Source organism: Pelodiscus sinensis, chromosome 2 (genome assembly GCF_049634645.1).
Source record: "Pelodiscus sinensis isolate JC-2024 chromosome 2, ASM4963464v1, whole genome shotgun sequence".
Lineage (NCBI taxonomy): Eukaryota > Metazoa > Chordata > Testudines > Trionychidae > Pelodiscus > Pelodiscus sinensis.
The window spans coordinates 203,577,802-203,592,326 of NC_134712.1; the positions used below are offsets into that span (position 1 = coordinate 203,577,802).

The 14,525-nt window shown below is 50.8% G+C and overlaps 1 protein-coding gene across 4 annotated transcripts in view; it reads right to left on the minus strand.

The window, feature by feature from the left end:
- LRRC72 (leucine rich repeat containing 72) overlaps positions 1-11,630 on the minus strand; it is a 41,375-nt gene extending 29,745 nt beyond the window's left edge. Inside the window, exons 1-4 of one of the 4 annotated variants that reach the window (XM_075922278.1) lie at positions 11,504-11,628; positions 9,500-9,543; positions 6,438-6,511; positions 2,163-2,232 (exon numbers count right to left, since the gene is read on the minus strand). In XM_075922278.1, coding sequence (XP_075778393.1) covers positions 2,163-2,232; positions 6,438-6,511; positions 9,500-9,511 — 156 coding nt within the window. In that variant the 5' untranslated portion in view covers positions 9,512-9,543; positions 11,504-11,628. Of the gene's footprint in view, positions 1-2,162; positions 2,233-6,437; positions 6,512-7,021; positions 7,176-9,166; positions 9,431-9,499; positions 9,544-11,503 lie in introns of those variants that run through there. The other 3 variants (XM_075922279.1, XM_075922277.1, XM_075922280.1) reach the window with 3 other exon arrangements.
- Between the last annotated feature and the right edge of the window lie 2,895 nt (positions 11,631-14,525).

Consider the following 14,525-nt stretch of genomic DNA (forward strand, 5'->3'; position numbering starts at 1 on the left):
GTCAGACAGGATGAGGACTGACTTGCCCCTGAGCCGGGGGAGGAAGGCCACACAGATGAGGCGGACCGCTCGCAGCTCCCTGACATTGATGCACAGAGAGAGATCTTCCCTTGACTACATATCTTGCAGCCGCGTGTCTCCCCAATCTGTGTCTGACACATCCGTCATGAGCCGGAGGGTTGGTAGCGGCCTGGAGAACAGGACTCCGGCACAGACTTCCTCCTTCCGGGGCCACCAGTCCAGGGAGCGAAGGATGTCAGAGGAGACTGTCACCACGCTGTCACATACATAAAAAGATGGGTCATGAGTCCACGCAAGCCACATCTGCAGTGGGTGCATGCGGAGCCCGGTGTGCTGTATAACGTAAGTGCGCATGGCCATTAGGCCTAAAAGGCACGTTCAGGCCCTGGCTGTGGTCATCAGGAACATCTGCATGTCCCAGACAGCCGATCTGATTACCAGGAAGTGGGAACTGGGGAGGGAAGCCTTAGCTGTCTTGCTAGGCAAGAGTATGTTCCAACGACCATCACAGGCGGTAAGAAGGAATTGAGGGGATGGAGGGCCAGCAGGGGTATATATTGGCCGGTATACTGGCACCACTCCAGGGGGCTCTCCTGTTGGCCCAACGGGTAGTGGTAAGGGAAAAATTTCAGACGACGTGTGCATGCCGCTCGCACACGCATACATGGAATGGACATGAGCAACACATCTCGAAGAAGAATGTATAATTTCTCTGCACCATCCTTATAACTTTTAGCCCATTAGTTGGAACACTTACCTGGGATGTGGGAGATCCAGCTTCAGTTCTCCCATTCCCAGTCAGAGCAGGAGAAAAGATTTGAACATGGGTCTCTCTTTCTATGGTCTAATGCATTTTAAAGTATTTATTTATCCACAGTAGAACCGTCACTGGGCCACAGAGAGAAACAATGAGTGTGTATTCCAGTGGTTAGGGCACCACAATAAGTGCTCCAGTTGCACTGTCCCATTCAAACTTTCATTATATACCCAGAGGGAAACAGTTTCAATAGGAGAGACTGAGGAAGTCCCACATCAGAATGTCCCATGGAACAATGATTGGAGCACTCTCCTGAGAGGATACAAACAGAGAAAGTCCAGGGAGGGAGGAACTTGAACTTTGTTCTCCTACATCTCAGCTAACTACATCCTTGGCCTCCTACATCCCTAAATCAGCTTCATGGATTACAGTGTTGTTCCTGCTATTTTTCTAGGCATGTAAAAGTTAGGCACCACAAAACTAAGTCCCTTCATGGATGCCACCTTAAGTACCAGTGAGTCAAGGAGCTGGGAACAAAACACAAGTAAATTTACACTAGCTAAGAGTCTTGCTTCTAATCTTTTGTTCTTACAAGCAACTGATTTAGGGAGAAATTGTGGCCTGTCCAGCACACTGGCACAAGGCACTCTCTCATTTCTTTATATCATCACTGTCTATGCACATGGGGAAGCAGGCTCAAAGGAGTTACTGTATTTCCTCTTAGAGGTGTTGAGATGGATGGGAGGGTGGGACAGGCGAAAGCTCAAATCTACTGCTAACTCTCAGTGCCTACCAGGGTAGTTACCCTGGTTTGTGGGAGAGCATATACTGGGGCAGGTATAGACCTGTTACAGTTTACTCTCTCCGTGAAACAGCAGAGAGATTAATAGGAAAACCGTGCCTCAGAGTCATAACAAATTTTCCTCTGAGGCTGCTCCAGGAGCAGCATACCAATCTACTGCCTTCCGGTGACAACAGAAACTGACAATCTTAGGTATATTAGCAAACACATTTTTCAATACCTTAATTCTGGAAGGTTTTTAATTTGGAGAATACAGTAGATCTTTCTAAAATATCTCTATGTTTAGAACTCTAGCAGAGATACTTAACCCTTTCAATTAACTAAATGATTAAATATAATTCATTATTCTTTTAAGGGAAAACTTGTTAACTTATAACCTACTATTATATCAAAAGAGGTTTTTTAAATATATTGCATTCAATTTAATCAATTTACATTTTTTGTAAAGAAATTAGAAATAATATTTAAAAAATTATATCTACCAATTTTGTAATTTTTAAATGTTTTGTAATAGCAAAAGTATTAGTAATAAAAATTTATTTTAGATACCAGTATTCACATTTTAATAAAATGTCTTTTTACCTTGTTATTGTTGAGCCACAAATACCTTAAGACCTGAAATCGTGACAAATTAGGAACTTCTTTTAGTCCTCTGAGAAGAAAAAAAAGGTTGCCTAACTCAATATTTCTTAATTACTCCATTTACTTTACTATTCAACAAACTTATATTAAACAAACATTATAAAACAATTTTGCAGAGCCTTTTAAAAAAAGACATACAAAATAATATGACAGCAGTAGTGTAGTTGTGATCAGTGAAACCAAACAAAGTAATGAAGTAGTAAAGAAAATAAACTCTTATTTTTGAAATTGAATTCAATGTATCTGAAAAAAGTCATTTTAAAAAATTATTATGACAGTAGGAGTCCCAGCTGCTTTGCGTTCCCCAGAAATCCTGCTTATGACACATGAGGAGAATTCTTACATTTGGGAAGACAACAAGCCAATGGGAAAATTGTTACTGAAAGTGTGACCTGGAGATACCAGACATGGTTCCAAAGAGAAAAAGATGGAAAACTGAAACCCAACAAATGGAAGGATATATTACTCAGCATTTCCAACACTTCCTGATATTTCTAGTGTTAAATATTACTTGTCTAAGTAATATTTTCATTAAGAATTGGTGTTGTGATCAATATGTTATGTAACTACCTGCACTATGTAAACACATGAAGTTACTTACCCTGTACCCCCTGTTCCTGGGATCGGAGAACTTCAGCAGCAGCACCATTCAGACTGCACATGCAGGGGTAGACTCTGGCCACAGTGCCTGTGCCAGCTCCAAGCCTGCCAGCCCAGAGCCAGCAGTCACTGCCCCTGTCCCAGTGGCCCCAAAACATGAGCCAGCAAGCCACTGGCAGCCAGCCCTCCACCACTCCCCAGGAGCAGTCTGCCAGCTCCCAGGAGCCTACCAGGGCCCGGAGCCTTCCTTGTCCAGGGCGGAGATCATGGACCTGCTTCAGGTTTGGGGGGGATGCCCCCAACGTCCATGATCTCTGCACTAGACAGAGGAACGGGGCTGTCTGTGGCAGGATAGCTGCCAGTCTGGCCACCAAAGGCCACATGCAAACCCAGGAGCAGGTTTGCATGAAAATCAAGCTGGTCCAGCGAGACCCCCAACACTGAGCCCGGAACTTCCCTTTCCCCTTCTTCCCCTTGCTTCCCCCTCTCCTTTCCCACCCTCTCTCCTCCCCTCTACCGCCTCCTTTTCCCAATCTCACCCAGAGAAGGGGTGTTCTGCTCGGTGCACTTGGCCTGGGCCGCTGGATCTGGCCCAGCACAGCCCGGCACGGGGATAAGAGCTCGGCCTGAGACCAGGACCAGACCCGAATGACTCAGAGCACCAGGCTGGAGCTTGGACGCCTGAGTTGTGTCCCTGGCGCTGTCGCCGGCTGGCTGGGGCAAGTTGCTTCCCTGCTGCCTCAGTTTCCCCTTCGGGAGTCGGGGAGACGCTGCTGCCCTGCACGGCCAAGCACGGTGACCAGGTGGAGAGGGGCGGAGGAGCTGGGGCTCCCTGGCCACCCCCTCCGGATGGATGCCCTGCAGGGCCTTGCGCCCCTCCCCCTCCCATTCCCCCCACAGGGCCCCACTGGGTCTGTGACGTGGTGCAGGTTGGTCAATTGGTATGCGCAGCGGGGCACATGCAGGTCACGGCTCCGCGGGAAAGAAACTTGGGCAGCACTGCCCGTGGGGGGCCAGGGCTATGGGGTACCTGCCTGGGCACTGGAACGCCTGCATGAGGGGGGGGGCTGCTGCTAGCAGGTGACTACGGATGGGGAGCACAACGGGGGCAGTACAGTACACACAAGTATGGCCCAAAAGCTGCCCCTGGAAATGTGCCACCCCAAGCACGTACTTGCTTTGCTAGTGCCTAGAGCTGGTGCCTGGGCTTAGGGCACTGTGCAATAGGAACCAAGCCTTGTCTATGCCAAAGGCGTGTCACAAGGAAGCCTGTCTGTCCTTCAGCTAAGCTCTGGAGTGAGGGAGTAGAGAAGAAATAACTTCAATCTTGTTCAGGACAGAAACTTGCAAGCTCCAAAGCAGCCCCTGAGCAGTGGCTTAGCACTCTCTGTACCCCTCATTCCCCACCCTCTGTTCTACATCCAGGGAGAATGGGACTGCCTTGTTCCCTGGGTTCCCTCTCTGCTGAGCCACTTCTCTGGCCGCTGGAGCAACCCCCCCTGCAACATGGTGCAGTGGGAGAGGCTGGGCTGCAGCAGGCTCCTACCCACAGCAGTGTATGAGAGTGTGTAGGTATCACCTCTCCCCATGTGAACCATAAAGACTTACCGTATATTCCAGCGTACAAGACGACCTCTGAAGTTAAAAAACATCCCCCAAAAATCGGGGGTCGTCTTGTACGCCGGATGCCCCACCGCCGGAGCCCCTCCACGGCTTTGAAAGCCTCGGGGGAAGCCGGCGGCGGGGCATCCCAGGCGCGCATGGGCTGCCCCCCCGCCGGAGCCCCTCCGCGGCTTTGAAAGCCTCGGGGGAAGCCGGCGGGGGGGCATCCCAGGCGCGCATGGGCTGCCCCCCCGCCGGAGCCCCTCCGCGGCTTTGAAAGCCTCGGGGGAAGCCGGCGGGGGGGCATCCCAGGCGCGCATGGGCTGCCCCCCCGCCGGAGCCCCTCCGCGGCTTTGAAAGCCTCGGGGGAAGCCGGCGGGGGGGCATCCCAGGCGCGCATGGGCTGCCCCCCCGCCGGAGCCCCTCCGCGGCTTTGAAAGCCTCGGGGGAAGCCGGCGGCGGGGCATCCCAGGCGCGCATGGGCTGCCCCCCTCCGGAGCCCCTCCGCGCCGCCGCGGAGGGGCTCCGGAGGGGGGGCAGCCCATGCGCGCCTGGGATGCCCCGCCGCCGGCTTCCCCCGAGGCTTTCAAAGCCGCGGAGGGGCTCCGGCGGGGGGGCAGCCCATGCGCGCCTGGGATGCCCCCCCGCCGGCTTCCCCCGAGGCTTTCAAAGCCGCGGAGGGGCTCCGGCGGGGGGGGGGGGGGGAGCCCAGGCGCTCCTGGCGGCTTTGCTCCCGGTGCCTCTGGTCTGCTGGGGACCATCTCCAGCAGACCAGGGACACCGGGAGCAAAGGAGGCGGAGGGGCGCTGGGGTATAAGATGAAACCCTATCTTTTAATTAAAAAGATAGGGGGTCGTCTTATACGCCCAGTCGCCCTATACGCCGGAAAATACGGTAAAAATAAGAAAGGAAATAGAAACCAGCTAGTCAGTATTTCTTTTTAACACGGGCTCAGTCAACTTGATGTTAATCTGAATGTTTGTACCCAATAGTTCTGATTTATCGCCGTTGAACTTGCTTGAATAGGAGTAATTTTACCAAATGTCTTGTATTCAGCATAGAGAAATATGATCACCTTAGGTAAAAGAAATCACTATAGCTGTCCTACTGCTTCTTTAGATAGCAGCAAATTGCTCTCACACTTGGGAACACCGGGACCATTGCAGGAGGTGAGGGATGGACAACATACAGACAGGTACTTTTGCTGCTTCCTGGTAGTTACAGGAGATTACTTCAGTGAAGTCAAATATCTGGCAGTTCTTAACCAACAATGCTCCTGTACTCTGACCTTATTCTTGTTTTCTTGCTATCTTTCGCACCTAACTTTACAATCCATTTGGTCAGGCAAGGAGCAGCACATGAAACTTGGTTTCTCTCCTCCTTTTGCTGGAAGGTCACGCAGAGCTCTATAAAGTCATGTACGTTCAAGCACTGGGGCACGACTACACAGTAGGGCTAAATTTGAAATAAACTATGTAACTTGAGCTATGCTAATTGTGTAGTTTAAGTCAAAATAGCTTATTTTGACTTTTGGAGTTTTATACACAGCAGTTATTTCAAAATAGAACACTCTTCTCCCAACTTCCTTTACTCCTGGTACAATGAGGGTTACAGGAGCTGGAGAAAGCAGTCCTCTAGCTCCACGTTATTTTGACATTATGTTGAAATAACTGCTTGTGTATATACGAGGACTATGTTATTTTGGAATAACATCAGTTATTCCAAAATAACGCTGCTGTGTAGACATAGCCCTGGTATGCTAAAACTGGATCTACACTGACAGCTGTTGTAAATTTAGTCTGCCTACAAATGTCAGCAAAATTTCACTGTTTTGCTCTATTTTTATCTGTGGTCCACCATGCACTGTGTAAATATACTTACTGTGTGCTTTATATATAAATAACTCTCTCAGAATATCTAACATACACAGCACTACAAAAACTAACATAAATGGTGTACCTGTATCTATTAAATGCAAAACCCCTCTGTATTAGTACTATAAATTGTACTTACTGTCCAGCAAGGTACAACACTGAGACATCCATATCTCTCTTAAAGCCACAGATTTTTAGCTGATTTTCTATTGCCTGATAACAAAAATAATTTGTTAGACTTCATCCCTGAAAATAAAAATCTTGCAAATAAGAACAATAAAGTTTAAAGTAAAGAGAGCAGAAACTTCAAGCTTTTGTTTTTAATTGATAAAAATAAGATATCTACAATTATGGTACATTTACTCCAGGATTTTTTATTCTTGTCATATTTGTTTCTTTAAATAGATACATTGCTACATATCTGGGGAAAAACACTACCCAGAAGTTGTGCATTCTTAAGGGCAGGATTTTTGCTAATAACCAGCAGACCCTTGTAAATGATGAAATCTTGAAAATTAATGAAGTGCAGATACTGCAAGCACATATGCAGTTTAACTGCACAGTGAGCATAAATGTACATAGATAAATGTGTGCAGGATTTGAACCTAAGTGATTAAATAAGATGTAAAAGAAACAACTGCTCAATCACAAAATATAACTTGCCCATTTATTTTGACAAATGTAATTTTAATTGTAATTTTTCATGATTTAACAGTAAATTACCATGGTATATTTTATAAAAGCAATGCATTCTTAGGCTGTCTACACTGGGAAGGTTTGGCATCAAAAGTGCTGTCGACATGCAAAAGTAAAAACGGGTCAAACTGTTTTTTCTGCCTCCCATTATCGACATTTCATGGCCACATTGCTAGCTCCCCTGTCAACAGAAAAAGCAAAGCAATGTAAGTAAACATCCCACAGTGCAGTGTTGTGGAAAGGCAGAGCTGATTCCTGTGCTTTTTGGGATTCTCTCACAGCATTCTCAGCTGCTGGGAGCAGCATCAGGAGTAGCTCTGTGAGCTCTCCTCACTGAGGAATGTCAAAGCAACAGTGCAGTCTCTCCAGTCTGCCTGCTTCTGTGTTTCTGCTTGCTTCTCTGGGGATGGAGGATTTTGCAGTTTGTAGAGTAATTAAGAGCTGGCTAGAAAATTTAATGAAAAATGTATTTAACAAAAAATGTTTTCTGACCAGTTTGTTTTTAAAATGCAAATCAGAACAATATGTATTATGCAAATATGTGGCACAGCACAGTTTCAATATCTAGGAGAAGGTTAAGAAAAATGTATTTCTTTTCCTTAAATCCCAACATTTCAGCCTCTTTCCTCCTTATTCTTCAGGCATGTAATTCTCCCTGTCATCCCTTTCCCAGCCAGCCCTCCCTGTGTTCCTTAAGAAAGTGGTGAATCTATGTCCTGTTCTTACTGCTGCAACAACTTCCTGGACAATTCGGCTGTGTTTGCACAGGGCTCAGTTTTTCTACTTCTTCAGATTAGGAATGTAAGCAGGGGCTCTTGTGCATTTCAAAGACTGAAATGTCACGTGGAGCCCAGGGTCAGCAGGGGACTCAGAGTCCCCCACTGGCCCCAGGCTCCATGCAGCTCTTCCTCTTTGAAATGTACAAGAAAGCCTGTACAAGAAAGTTGGACCACTGTGCGGAGCCTGGGGCCAGCGGGAAGTCCCCCGCTGATTCCAGACTCCATGCAGGCACATCCGCTTTGAAATGTACAAGAGCCCCAGTGTGGTCTCTTGTGCATTTCAAAGACTGAAACGCTGCATGGAGCCCACAGTCAGCAGGGGACTTCCCGCTTGCCCTGGGCTCCACACAGTGTTTCAATCTTTGAAATGTTCAAGAGCCGAACTGGGGCTCTTGTACATTTCTAAGCAGAAGTACTGAATAGAATCCAGGATTACCTGGGGACTCCCTGATGGCCCCAGGCTCCATGTGGTGTTTCAATCTTTGAAATTGTACATTTCAAAGGCAGAACATGCTCTAGTCCTTATCGACTAATCGAATAGTCAATAGAAATCCCATAGACTATTCCATTAGTTAATTAATCAATATTTAATATCCCTACTTCAGATCAGAGATTTCCTCAGTGAATCTTCCTTACTACTGTACCAAAAAGTGGTTTATAGGATAGCTCATCATACTGACCACCATAATCCAACAGCTGTCACATTTTTACAAGGGAGAGGCAAAGAGAGGAAAGAGCACACAGAGATGGATGGGCATATTTGCTAATCATCCAGCTGCCTGGCTAATACTAATGGGACTGAATCTTAGAAGCTCAAAATTGGGACAATTCTGATATTCTAAGACAACTCATTATACTAGTTGTGTGTTTTCATCCTCAAGGAGTTAGGAAGAAACTGGGAGGTGACATGTTGCTGTTTATTTTAGAGGTTTCTTTGTAAGGATGGAAAGAATGGAGGGGTATATGCGGAGATTGTTGCATGTATAAAAGCCTCTTTCCCTTTAGTGATAAAATGACATAGGGGAAGAACAAGCAGAATTATTAGGCTGGGATGGCAAGAACCGGAGATTTTCTGTAGGCATGTCTCTCATCAGTAGGGACGGGATGGAAGGTGATTTTGTTGCATAGGTCCACTGCCTCTCACCACAATGGAGAGAAAGTGGAAGGAGATGCTGCTATGAGGGGGCAGGCCCGCACACAAGAATTTCTGTGAGGAGGTGCTTTTTTTGGTAAATGTGGACCACAACTTTTTTAAATATGAAGGTGTTCAAAATTGTCATGCAATGAGTATGCATAAGAGAGGTTAATAAAAAAATTGAGTGTAAACAATGATTGTTCAAATAATTTTGTTATACTAAAATTTATATAGTAATAAAGGTTTTATAGAATTTACCTTCTGGGATCATGGCAGGCAGCGCGGCCGTCATGGTCACCCATCCCCTTGGATGCCTTTGCCTGCTGTTGTTTTACCTGGTGCTAGACTCGCAGAGCAGGTGAGTGAAGGTAGGGCTTCCAGCCAGCAGAGCTGGGCGTGTGTGGCTCCTCGCAGGTGGGGGGTGCCATTCCCCCAGCCCTGTTGCGCTGCCACCAGCCTCACCTGCCCATCCCCATGCAACACAATTCTCTCCCATCCCCCTAACAGAGTGGTTCTCAAACTTTGTGGCCCGTGGTCCATTGGCTCAATGTAAACCCTTCCGTGGACCACTAGTTGCAAATGGAAACTTACCATTAATTTCATAATTATGCCTGAGCCATTTGCTAGTGCTGCAGCTAAGGAGAACAGTTAATTAAACCAGTAAGAAAGGAAATATGGATTTAAATTATTAAACACAGTAGTGGTGCTTTAACTTTCTCATGTTAGTTTATCAAACTTAATTTTAAATAAAGTAAAATATTAATTTATGTCCAACACAAAAGGTTCCTGTGTGTTCTTTATTCATGGTCAGGGAATCTTTTTTGGGCCTGAGGCACAGACCAGAAAAATCAGTTGGGGACCACACAAGTGAGAAGCAAAAAACAAACTAACAAACAAACCCCTCAAAAATCCTCCAACTCTCTCTGATGTGGCCCCAACTGAGACACTTCACTCCTCTCGCCCTCCAGCCCCACCGGGGGAGGGGAAGGGACAGGGAGGACTTCCAATAGCCCAGATTTACTCTTCTGGGATTCCTGGGTTAGTGGATTTTGTGGACCCCTTAGGGCTCTAGGGTTTGTACAAAAATGGGGGATTCAGTGTGCAGGGCAAGACTGCCAGCAAGAGGAATGGGGCTGCAATAGGGGGTGAGGGTGGGAAGTCTGGATGGGAGGTAGGGTGCAGGAGCAGGTTGGGAGTAGGGTGTCTGGGTGGGGGGGAGGGTGCAGGAGTGGGGTGGAGGTGTAGGTTGTGTGAGGGGGTTGGGAGTGCAGGGGTCTGGGGATGAGGGGGCACTCACTTGCCTTCGCACCCTGCGCCATTCCCATACACCACCTCCCACTGCTCCCATTGGCCAGATTCTGGGCAGTGGGAAAAGCCGCCTGGCAGTGTGCCCATGTGCTGCCGTTCCCCCGGCCCGGGGAGGGAGAGCACTTCTTCCCCATGAGCTGGATTGCACAGTGAGGCTCGAGGCTTTCTCTCCTGCCCTGCCCCCAGCGGGAAGCTGAAGCTGGAACTCCAACCTTGGGGAGTGGTGGGGGGAAGGCAAGGCTGGAGTACCAGCCCGGGCTCCCCACTGCAGGGGGAAGGAGGGCACCCGAGCTCAAGCCATGGACCCGCTGCCCTAATGGAGGCCCCTCATGCTTACTTGGGGAGCCATGGGGGGGGGCATTCGCACTGCCTTTGTGTAGGGGCCTCCCCGGGGGATCCCTGCCTCACTCCCTTGGGAGGGTTACTGTGGGGCCAGTCTCACACCCATGGGGAGGGGGAGGGGTTGCTGTGGGGCCAGTCTCACACCCATGGGGAGGGGGAGGGGTTGCTGTGGGGCCAGTCTCACACCCATGGGAAGGGGGAGGGGTTGCTGTGGGGCCAGTCTCACACCCATGGGGAGGGGGAGGGGTTGCTGTGGGGCCAGTCTCACACCCATGGGGAGGGGGAGGGGTTACTGTGGGGCCAGTCTCACACCCATGGGGAGGGGGAGGGGTTGCTGTGGGGCCAGTCTCACACCCATGGGGAGGGGGAGGGGTTGCTGTGGGGCCAGTCTCACACCCATGGGGAGGGGGAGGGGTTGCTGTGGGGCCAGTCTCACACCCATGGGGAGGGGGAGGGGTTGCTGTGGGGCCAGTCTCACACCCATGGGAAGGGGGAGGGGTTGCTGTGGGGCCAGTCTCACACCCATGGGGAGGGGGAGGGGTTGCTGTGGGGCCAGTCTCACACCCATGGGGAGGGGGAGGGGTTGCTGTGGGGCCAGTCTCACACCCATGGGAAGGGGGAGGGGTTGCTGTGGGGCCAGTCTCACACCCATGGGGAGGGGGAGGGGTTGCTGTGGGGCCAGTCTCACACCCATGGGGAGGGGGAGGGGTTGCTGTGGGGGTTACTCTCACCCCAGGGGGGAGGGGTGACGGCGGGCTCAGCGGCACCCCAAGGGGCAGGGGGGGTGGCTGTAGCGACCTTGCCCGCACACGGACGGGGGAGGGGTTGGAGCGGGGCTCGTACCGGGGCGGGAGCTACACGCGGGGTGACGCAGAGCCGGGCGGGCTGGGCTCGGGAGCAGGGCGCGGCCGGCCCCCGGCAGTGGGCGGGACGGGAGAGGCTCACCTGGCAGGTGCTGCGGCTGGCCGCCATTTTAGCTTCCCGTTCCTAAGCGACCAGGGTGGGGAAAGAGCAAAGAGGCCTCAGCGCCGAGGGCGGGGGAGTGAGGGGCCGGGAATGGGGAGGGGAGGGGAGGGGAGGGGGCCGGGCCGGGGGGCGGGTTGCGGGGGCGCGCGCAGTTCAGAATCTCCCTCGCCGGGCACGCGCGGAGGGAGCCGGCCGGTGTGGGCACGATGGGGACACGTGCGCGGGACGTGGTGGGGCTCGGTAGCGCGCTGGGGACGGCGGGGAGTTAATACAGCGATACACGTGGCCGGGGTGCTTAGTTGCAAGAGATGCCTTGGTGCTGGAACTGGGAGGGAGGGAGGGAGGGGGGGGGTGTCACCGCCACCCCGGCTTGCCAGGCCTTCCATCGTGTACAGGCTTTACAGTTGCTTTCAATGACTCAGCACCCCCCTCTAAGAATGGTCCCAGGACCCCTGAAGAAATAGCAGTGGTGACAGGCTTAACACTAGGGTGACTCCCTGAGCCTCCAGAGAGGACCATGCGTTGAAGGCTGTGCTAGACCTCGAGGGATTCATGTGGGAGGAAGGGGGAGTGGCTGAAATAGAGTTGTGTTCCCCGGTGGAGCCTGTGCCCCTAACATCTGAGCTCTTCTCAGAGTTTGTTGAGCATGAAAAGAGGAAAGAAAGAAGAATGCTCCCTGGCATGAGACCTCAAGGAAGGAAAAACCTGAGAGCAAAAGGAAAAAGCTGGGCATCCTCTTTGGATCTACACTCAGGCTATGTGCTCCTTCTTAACTGTACCATTATCCAAATCACTCTACTCCATTTTGCCAAAGAGTAGCATAAGCAGTGAAGCATACTACTACTGTAGCTGTTGTGATGGGAGTGTGACATCCCAGGGCACAATCCAGACTAATGAATATTTGTGTCACCCCTGCCTTGTAACCTGGAGTGACGTTTACAATGCCCTTACATGACCTCCAACTTCAACTGTTCACAACGGCCTTCAGTAAGTAAGTTACCCCCAGCTATATCTGTGTGCAGCAGCTAGCCAAACACACCTTGGCTCCTTACAGCTTTGGTTATGCTGCAACATGGCCCCAGTGTCCCACTCCCAGAAATATATGTCCTGTACTACTCAGCCCTCACTTAGATAGTACAAATATATTAAGTCTGTTATTTCTTTAAGGGACTAATATGCCAGTTTATTATTTTAAATAGTTATTCAGACACAGTGGATTAAATAAAATAATAAATTGTATAATTAATGAGGCATCAAAGTCAGAAATGCTTATAAGAAAAAAATAAGATAAAATGTTTTGTGGTATCTAACTTAGGGTATGTCTACACTACAGAGTTTTGTTGGAAAAATGGCTATTTTTCCGACAAAACCTGAGTTACATCCACACCGCAATCATGTTCTTTCAAAAAAGAAATAAAAAAACAGAGGGGTTTTTCCGACATTAGTAAACCTCTTTCTACGAGGAAGAAGCCTTTTTCCTGAAGAGCTCTTCGGAAGAAGGCATGTGTGGACGTGGAAGAGGGAGTTCTTTCAAAAAAAAAGAGGAAAGAGGAAAAAGCACAAGTGCATGGCTGCTGCGCAATTCCTAGGATGCCAAGGCCAAGCAAGGAGCACACAGCTGTCCCTCACTACCCATCACCTCCATCCTGTGAGTGTAGGAAAAATGATGACACTCACTTGATGTGGCTCCCCTGGCCTCAGATGATGGCTGGGACACATACAGACTCCAGGGTCAGGAGGGTGATTGTGCTGGCCTCATTCAGCCCCTCCTCTTCCTCCTCCTCCTCTTCTCTGTCTCTGCCCCCCAGCAGCACGATGACAGGTGTCTCAAGCTTTGAGTCTACTACTGGGGGGGGAGGGACTGCAGCAGGTCTGAGTAGTAGGGGCAGGTGTGGGGTTCTGCCCCGGAGTGGGAGCTGCACTGCCGGGCCTTGGCTTATCCCTTGGTGGACAGGCTATCCGCTATGTGGCCATAGATGTTGGTGCTCCAGCATCTGGTGCAGAGATCCTAGAGGTTGGTCTCGTCGCCCCAAATCTCAGTAAGATTCAGGATTTCCACACCATATCAGGAAGGCTAGTGTCTTTTCTGTTCCTGGGCAGGGTCCTGGCAGATGGGGGACTGCTCCCTGGGAGTATTGGAGGGCTGGGTGGGAGCAGCAGAGTTGCTTATTTTGAGCTACCTTGATGCACTGGCACATGCGGGGTGGCTCAGGGCTGTCAGGACCTGCTGTCTGCCACAAGCCCTTTCCCCTGAGGCTGCAATTTTAAGGGCTACAGGGGAGGAGGAACTACTGAGTTTTGATAAGGGTAGACAGAGTGGCTAGCAGGGCGCTGTGGGAAGGGCAAGAGGCCAATTATTTTGAAATAATTCCAGCCATCCTGTCTACCCAGGCACTATTTTGAAATACAGGCAGTCCCCGAGTTACGCGGATCCGACTTATGTCGGATCCGCAGTTACGAACGGGGCCCGTCTCCCTGGTCTCCAGCAGACCAGGGAGAGGAAGCAAAGCGGCGGAGCACGCGGGCAGCGGACAGCCCAGACGCGTCTGGGCTGTCGCTGCCCGCGTGCTCCTTGGCTTTGCTCTGCTTTGCTCCCCGTCTCCCTGGTCTGCAGACCAGGGGGACGGGGAGCAAAGCCGCGGAACATGCGGGCAGCGGACAGCCCAGACGCGTCTGGGCTGTCCGCTGCCCGCGTGCTCCTTGGCTTTGCTCTGCTTTGTTCCCCGTCCCCCTGGTCTGCAGACCAGGGAGACGGGGAGCAAAGCAGAGCAAAGCCGCGGAGCCCGAGGGCAGCAGGACAGCCACGGCACGTCTGGGCTGTCCCGCTGCCCCCGTGATCCGCGGCTTTGCTCCGGACGCCTGTGGTACAGCAGCTGGGGCGCTGCCGGTTGGTCCCGTAGCGCCGGTCTGGGCGCTACTGGACCAACCAGGCAGCACCCCAGCTGCTCTGCCCCAGGCGTCCCCAAGTCAGCCACTGCTGAAACTGACCAGTGGCTGACTA